Source organism: Leuresthes tenuis, unplaced genomic scaffold (assembly GCF_036924035.1).
Source record: "Leuresthes tenuis unplaced genomic scaffold, fLeuTen1.0.hap1 SCAF_10, whole genome shotgun sequence".
NCBI classification, from domain to species: Eukaryota; Metazoa; Chordata; class Actinopteri; order Atheriniformes; family Atherinopsidae; genus Leuresthes; species Leuresthes tenuis.
This window is the reverse complement of record NW_027325364.1, coordinates 16081177-16089823: the sequence shown is the minus strand read 5'-3', so window position 1 is coordinate 16089823 and position 8647 is coordinate 16081177. Positions and strand designations below refer to the sequence as shown.

The 8647-nt window shown below is 39.9% G+C and overlaps 1 protein-coding gene across 1 annotated transcript; it reads left to right on the top strand.

Moving 5' to 3' along the window:
- The first annotated feature begins 6331 nt into the window (after positions 1-6331).
- On the top strand, positions 6332-7640 carry twist1b (twist family bHLH transcription factor 1b). The gene is made up of 2 exons (XM_072393299.1): positions 6332-7025; positions 7215-7640. The coding sequence occupies exon 1, from the start codon at positions 6493-6495 to the stop codon at positions 6997-6999; it is 507 nt and encodes a 168-aa protein (XP_072249400.1). The 5' UTR covers positions 6332-6492; the 3' UTR covers positions 7000-7025; positions 7215-7640.
- The last annotated feature ends 1007 nt before the right edge of the window (positions 7641-8647 follow it).

Here is an 8647-nt window from a genome sequence, read left to right as displayed (position 1 = left end):
ATTCAGCAGACAAACTCACCTAAACAGTCCTACAATCACTAAAAATGCCAGCAAAAACAAGGCCATACAGGCCAACTCACCTAAAATGGCCGCCATTTTTCAAAAGGCTCACATGGACCACACCCTCTTTTAGAATATATCCTGGAATTCTTCCTTGCTTCTTCCAAGAGTCTGTTTACTCTAAGTGCTCCCCCTGCTGGCCCCCTAGCTATTATTGCTACTATTGATAATAATTAGATTTTCTTTTCTTTTTTTTATGATATATACTAATTTTGAGCATGGTAGTCAACATAGGTTTTAAAAAAAGTTGGTAACAATGTGTTTAATCATCATCCTTTAACCACATTATATACATTTTGGAGATGAGCTGATCAATTGTTAAAATGTAAAATGCTTTCCCATTTGTGATTTTGGATTTCAACTGTTCAATAGCCAAGGACCATTTTCATTAGGTGACAAGTCAGAACTTCAGGACGGCTATGGGAGTTGCATCATCTTGCTGAAATAAGTAAGTTCTTCTTAAGTTCTTGTAAAATAAGTTACCTTCTGGCTGTATCTTTGACCATTGTTGTTCCTCCACATATTTGTATGATTACAAGATGTGAAAGGAAACTTTAAGATATTTGATACTCCAACAAAAAACACAATTTCAATTTTAGCATCACAGAGGGATTTTTCAACGAAATATCACGGCATAACATGATATGGGCACAAAACTTCAATTATTTTATTCATTGGGATTCTCAGAGTTTGTGTTTCATTGGGAAATTTCTTTTGTGTCTGCACAAAACTTATCTCCAGGTCCCTCCCGCATCCAACTGCAGAAATCTGGACTTTCTGCCTGTTTAAACTGATAATTTTGAGACAGTTGCACAAAATGCCATGAGATATTTTTTCTATATGCCAATAAACACCTAAGCATGAAATAAAAAGATCAAAGTTCAGAATCCAGATACCAGAACAGTTCATGGATTAGTTAATAAAAGTCTGATTATTGCAATGCCCTTGTTCAAGATAGTGAGTTTCAGTGTGACTTTCTAATTTATTCATTCATTGCAAGCTTTGACACAATCTAAGAATTTATATTGTCGCAGTTATTGCAGCATTATTGTATTTGACAGAATACATTTTGTGAGTGTATTTAATGGGCAACGTTGCAAACCGACTCGGTATTTCTAGACTCACAGTAGCACCTGTTAAGCTCCCATAGTCCAGACAAAATATGATAAAGCTACTGTTACTCTGTGAACAGATATTTTCATTGCATGGGTCAGTGCGCTGGTCTCCACGCTGCAGCGGCCTGAGTGAATGTGTGTGTGGTCTGCTGGGTGGCAACATATTTTATAGCCACAGACAGCATGGCTCAGTGGTACTGCAGAATACGTTAGCTGTGGAAAGAGCACAAACTAAACGAAATCATGCTCATCTATTAGTTTTCATTGACAAACAGTAAGGCTCCATTTAGAATTCAGTGATCTTTTGTCATTCCTCCATACAGAGAGTCTTGTTGTTGTTTTGTGAGTAAAGTCTGACCAGTCAACCGCCTCCTTGAACCATTGGAGGAGGGTCTCTGTTTGTTTTGTGTGTGTGCATGTGTGTTTTAAGCAGAGATTATACTGCTGGGATGCCAGTTCTTCCACAGACCCTGCATCACCCCGAGCTTCCAAGCTGTGAAAACATACTGGACGTTTGTTGGGTCTTAATGGCTAATAAGGTGTCATTGTGCAGTTGAGCTGTCTGATATCCCACAGAGTCATTAGGATCACATGAATAGATCTAAAAGTTCTATTTCTTTCAGACACGTGCATATACACATGTGCACTTCTTCATGCACAATATCAGCCTTTCACTCCACAAAAATCCACATTTTTCATGAGATAACACTATGAGCGGGCAGCCTTTGCTATATGTTCTCACACAAAGTTAAACTGTACGCTGCTACTGCAATGCCAACTTGCTCCACGATTAGAACCTGAAACATCAAAGCATTCGGCTTTCAAAGGATTTCTTTTACAGCTAACTTCATGATTCCTGGCTCCCATGTGTCCAGACAGCTTATAAAGAACTGTTTTCATCATCACCTCCCAATTGAATGCCCCAAATCCTCTCACATCACCACCAGACCTCTGCTATCAGAAAAGAAAGAAAAACAACAAAAAAAAAACCCTGATACCATGTCTGGACTTCTCTAAAGAATGGGACATTTAGAGACTATGGCTGGGGGAAAATGTTGTCATCCAACTCTGCTGCTTGACCTTGTTAGTCTGGAGGGTTGATTAGAGACTATCTGGAGTTGTTCTTTGAAGAACGTACCTCTGTCTTTCCTCATCCTGTGCAGTTGATCCATCTTGGCGAGCTGGCACTGGATCCATTGTGGTTAGACTTTAATGGAGTGAACATGAATTTTGCTGTCAATTGTGGGAGACTAGTACATGTGGAGGATTGTGGTTTGTTATTTCAATAGATATGAGAGGGCCGATAGAGAAACACTGCCTTCCGAGGCCCGAGCAGAAAAAATAGACAGGTCTCTGTGGATCTGGCTCTGACCCAAAACTTAGTGAGTGATAGCCTGAATAGTGTCTGCCGCGATGTGACCTCAGGGAGGGGTGGTTATGACGCTTTAGGGTCACTCATAGCTGGTGTGTCAAGTTGCACAAGTCAGTAATATGCATTTGTCTTTATCATAACACTTTCACTGTGCATTTATAAGGAAAAAAGCTTTCCTAATCAGTTATTTGCCTTTGCTCCAAACTGGGTACAAACATGTTAAATCACACTGAAAAAGAGCCAGTGCTGTTTATCTCCTTTTCATGTACTTGTCATTTCCCAACAGTCTGTAAGTGACTGATGAAGGTTTTGTCTTTATTAAAGATCAACACTAGAGGAGTTGTCTTTTGGTGACATCATTTTCTTGAGGAGCAGCTGTGTTTTCTCAGAGTTACTTCAGCAGCAGAGAGCTGAACTCTACAGAAAAATCTGCCAAAAAAATGCAAATGTGGAGAGTGTCCCTGCTAGTTTAGGTATTATTGGTTTTGAAAAATGTAGCATGATTGTGTTGTTGCAGCTTAAGAGTACAACATGCTAACTATTTAATCAAAGCACCCCTGGCACAAGCAAGGACTGCTTTTTATGTACAACTAAAAACAATAATAAGGCACAGCTTTTTGAAAGTTGAATAGTGACATAGTTAATGTATGAAAACAAGGAGGCAAAGGGTAGAGAATAAGGTTTCTTTTCACTAACAAGGCAAATCTAAAATGATCTTTTAAAAAGTTGCAAAAAAAAAGAGATGAGAATCAAACATCTTTCCATTAACTGATCTGAATGTTTGTAGTTCTAATTCAGTTGAGAAAGTAGTTGTCCACATTTGAAACAAACCCTGAGAAGGACAAAAACAATGACTGCAGTGGACATTCCCAGGAGGAAAATGGAGAATATCTGGATATACTTCTGGGATATTATATGCTTTCTGGAAAAACATCGGTCATGAATTTATTGTATGCCAGCTTAGACTAGAAACAGCAGATGAGTCGCATGATTATAATGTTTCCTAGGTCAGATGTGATTCACAAAGTTGCTTCCTTCCCCCCTTATACGCATCAAGTCTTCTTTAAAACAGGCAAACCCACCTCAAGCAGAAGTATAAACATTTTTGTGCATGAGAAGTTTTTTCCGTTTTCATCCATCTTATTTTATTCACCTCCTCCAAATGTGAATCTAAAACGCTGTGGAGACCCGACTGTAGTCCTGAACTCAAGTCTCTCATTTTTTCTGTCTGTGACTTTTCCCTCACAAACTCCTAACTATGATATTGTTGCTTGTTTGTCAGCGAAGACTTCATAATAACATTTGCTTCATTTGCTGTCAGCATTCAAGATTTCTGTTAAAAAAAACTGGGTTATGTTTCAGGATATGGACAAACATCCTTCATGTTGTTTATATCTTAGATATGCAGTATCTCTTGCTGCCTCTAGGAGTGTTTAATCTAAAAGATGCTGCTATGGGATTGTAATTAATTGTACAAACATACAACCTTTAAAGTCATACCGTTTTGAAATTAACATTGCAGGCTTTTAAGATGCAATATGTCAGTGACCAGTTGGGATAGCGTAGGACCAAATGAGAGCATAGGTTTGACATGATTAAGGGGTTTGTGCGTCATCTACAATACCGCAGCGGTTGCTTTTTCTGTTGTGGTCTAAACCTCAACCAAAAATAGGTGTACTATATTGGCGAGTGTGCATCCAACCATGTCCATGACTGAGCAAGTTACCATGTGTTGCAATAAAGAAGTGAGTACACCCCATGTGTAACAGTGCATCATGATTTGTAACTGATCTGTTTTTCATGTAAGAGCCAGTGGAGTCCAGAGGTTCAGTAGAGGATGTTGTGACATCTAGCAATGAGACAGCAGATTGCAACCAAATGAATACCTCCCACCTCACCTTCCATTTCTGAGGATATTATAGTGGAGAGACCTCAATGATCACAGAAAGCACGAAAGACGTGATCCAGAGCCAGTGTTTGACTCAAAGTTTTTACTTACTTCGTATTTACTTTAATAAATCTGCTTTGTTAAAATATGTCACTGTTTACAGAAAATTACCACCAAAACACCTTCAGTTAACATAAATATTCATCCATCCATCCATCCATTTTCTTTACCCGCTTAAACCAATTCAGAGTTGCAGGGAGGTTGGAGCCTATCCCAGCTGTCATTGGGCAAGGATAGGCTACACCATTGTCAGGTTGAACATAAATATGTAAGATTAAAACTTTGTTTATGTGTTGCATTTTACTCTAAGCAGCAGCTTATCAAACTGCTAAACAAACCAATTTAAATCTTCTCCCTTGCTAAGAGCACCACTACTTTTTTATTAAACCTCAATGTGGTGTTGTTGTTTTTTTTTAAGTTTTTTTTTAACTTTGGTTTTTTAAATAAAAAAAAAACAATAATTCAAAAGGCTTGTTGTCTTGCAACAAGCTTATAAATAAATTGACTTGACTACAGAGCAGATGAGCGCGAACTGATTCGTATAACGTGGCTTCTTGCTTGCTTACCTGAGGGGCACCAGGTAGAGAGCAGAGAATGCCAGATCAGCACCATGGACAGAGCCACCGGACAGGTACACTCACCTTAAACAGACTTGAACTGGTGTTTCTTTTTTTCCCTTTTTTTTTTGTCATTTTCATCACTAACTAAATAAGAAACACGGAACTTCTAAACTTAAACAAGTTTAACTTTTTCTCTCTGGCAGAGTGATATAAATTAATGACAATGTACACTTTTTTTGAGCAAGTAAAACGTAATAAAAATGCTGATCTGTTTGGTAATACATGTAAATTGTTTGATTCATGTCATACTTAAACAAGCCTGTGTTTTCCTTGAAACAATCCCTCACTCTCAGGCCTCCACTAAGATGTAAATGGATGTTTCACTGGTGTTGTGACCTCTGACCCTGACTGCCCCCCTGTTTCCTGAGCCAGATGCAGCTCCTGTGGACCACAGTCTTCTCAATCTAAACAAAGTAATCCTCCACTAAACAAGATGGATATTGTATCACCAGTCTAGTTAATGCCAAAGAGCAAAACACACAGAGCTGTCCTCTTCTCATCTCTGAATGGAAACAACAGGAGGGAAATCACTTCCTTTCTAGACGCATAATGACACATATATCCAGTTTCATATAATTTGCAATACATTAAGATACACAAAAAAACACGTCCTCTCAAGGGTACGAGTAAAGGTTTTAGGCAGTACTGGCTAGCTGTAAATAATGTAGTCTTGGCATACGATAGATTCCTTTGATCTCACGAGGTTAAAGTGAGACTGAAAGGAAACTTAAATCAAAAATCCACCTGGGTTAGGTCTGACAAGATGTGCCAAGGTATAGCGCAATCATGGAGATTATTGCAAACACACATAAGATCAGACATAAGTTATTGTAATTAGATGAAAATGGATTGATGGACAAAGGATCTGCAAGGAAAATACAATAAATATGTTGTGTTGATTTAAATGCGCATTTTCTATTATATAAATATACTTTGGCTTCATATTTTGTCTTTGGCAGAAGCATAATTTACATTTCCCTTTGATTATCATGTTGTTGTTTTCTGTGCGTGTTGTGAAATCATAATGTTTGATACTGTATTCGCTTTTTGTAATAATAGAGTGGTCTTATGAAATAGAACCTATCGTTTGAAACTCTGGCCTTGTAAAGGGTGTCTTTAGTCATCGGATGCTCCCGCCCCTTGCTTCACGTAATTCATCCTCTTGGCCAATCCCTCCCCAAAAACTTTACGCCATGCAGCCTATAAGAGCTGCTTAAGTTTCTCAAGTAACAGAAAAGACTTGCCCTCCCAGGAACCCATCTATGGAGTCTTTGGTGTCTTCACAGCCCATAGAGCTTCAGGTGGACTAACTTTTCGACTTCATGAGAGGGGAATCATTTTCCGGACTGTCTCTGGCCGCCATCTACCCAGGTGGAGATGTCTGAGGAAAATCTGGGGGAAGAGTCAAGCAGCTCCCCTGTCTCTCCTGTGGACAGCCTGAGCAACAGCGAGGGGGAGCTGGACAGACAGCCGAAGAGATGTGGGAGGAAGAGGAGACCGAGCAGGAAAAACGGGGAGGACTCAGATAGCCCGACCCCTGGGAAAAGAGGGAAGAAGTCCAGCAGCAGCAGCCCCCAGTCTTTCGAGGAGCTTCAGTCGCAGCGGGTCATGGCCAACGTCCGGGAGCGACAGAGGACCCAGTCTCTCAACGAAGCGTTCGCATCTTTGCGGAAAATTATCCCCACTTTACCCTCGGACAAACTCAGTAAAATACAGACCCTTAAACTTGCAGCCAGATACATCGACTTCCTCTGCCAGGTCCTGCAGAGCGACGAGCTGGACTCCAAGATGTCAAGTTGTAGTTATGTGGCTCATGAGAGGCTGAGCTACGCCTTCTCTGTATGGAGGATGGAGGGCGCTTGGTCCATGTCAACATCTCACTAACATCTGGAGAAATTATGCCCAAAATGGTACGCTTGGTTTTTCAACTAAACTGCATGATCCAGGCTTGAAATAAGGAAAGGCTATTCAACAGAATCGATTTTAGTGGTTGTAAAGAGGTCCAATGCAGCCCAATAGTCCCAACAACTCAGAACAGCTTGGTTTTGCATGCTTTTCTGCTCAGTTTAGTGACAATTAATACATTGTCTGACCAACAGGTGACTGCTGAATCTACTTATCACATTCTGAAGGGACAATCTGGAGTCCAATGCTGGATACATGGGATCACACCAAACACGACTGAAGCTCTGCATGGGGATCCATTTGTAGAGGCCCGACAGGCCGATACCTCCACACACCCCATTCTGATGAGTTTTCATGTTGTTGACGACGAATGTTGAAAAACTCTATTGTTTTTTTTGTTTTTTATTTTATTTTATTATTTTTCTATGTTTAATGCATGCCTCTGGACTTATTTCTGTAGAGGTCAAAGTGCATCATTGAAGTCTCGGTTTTCGGTGTGAGACTGATGGCGTGGCTCACATTATATGGCTGACTCTGTGGATCTAACCTGTGCAAAAAAAAAAATATTTTCAGAATACATCTATTTATTTATTGGTGAAACGTGTTACATTGAAAGAATAGATCCTGTGTCTCAAATAAATAAATGAATAAAGAAAGAAAATAACAAAAATCACTGCTATTTTTTATTACCATTTTCTTTGTAAATGTTTGTATATGTTTTTTTGCATTAAAGAAAACGACGATGGAAGCACTTGGCTTTGACTTTCTTGCTTTCGCACGAGCGTCACGTGGACTCTGCTTGCGCGTGCACACTTATACCACGAATTAAAAACAAAAAGCTCAAAGCTGCTAGTCACCGGGGAAAACAGATGGAGCTATTATTGGCTCGAGCGTAAGAATCGGCGAAACACGCTCTAATCTTTTATAGAAAGAAAGAAAAGAATTTCAGAACTTGTTGAGTCTCTCACGTCATTTGTAACTCAAGCTGTTTGAGGAAAGCCAACGTTAACTCATGCTTTAAACACAAGAGACTTTTTATTGCAGGAGGAGGTAAAAAAAAAAAAAAATCTGCAGCAGAAAAAAAAACCAAGCTTATACTAAATTACATTTTAATTAAAGATCTAAAAGCCTCTCCAGTTTCCCTCACACTATCTCCGTCCCTGGGTTTGTTTGGAGTTGGATTAAAGTATGTTCCTGCAGCTCACCATTATAAGTAAATAAGTTATGCTGAGGTCATGTCAGCCTACTTGTGGGCCCAACAGTCTCCTCTCAGCCCGTAGCTGAACACAGACAGCAGTGAGGCTTTCTACTATATGCCGAGATCATAACGACAGAAATTACACATCCTCGAATCATATTTTATCTGTCATGTGCACAACAGCCCCGTGTGAGCTCGCAGGTTTGCAGCGCAACAACCCCTTGGAAGGCATTCTCGATTACACTAAATAAATCTTTCGCAGCCCACTTTTAGCGCGCTGTGATTGATCTCGGGTGATCTGGGAAAGTGTTTTCTCGCTGTCCGAATCAAACTGTGTGTCCGTTTGAAGGTGTGTAATTGGCTTGCGAGGCATGTATGGAATTCCCAGATGTCTATGAAATTTAAGAAGGCCGCGAAGGTGCAGGCTAC

Coding starts and splice junctions, on each gene's coding strand:
- twist1b (XM_072393299.1), top strand. CDS start 6,493: ATGTCTGAGGAAAATCTGGGGGAAGAGTCAAGCAGCTCCCCTGTCTCT.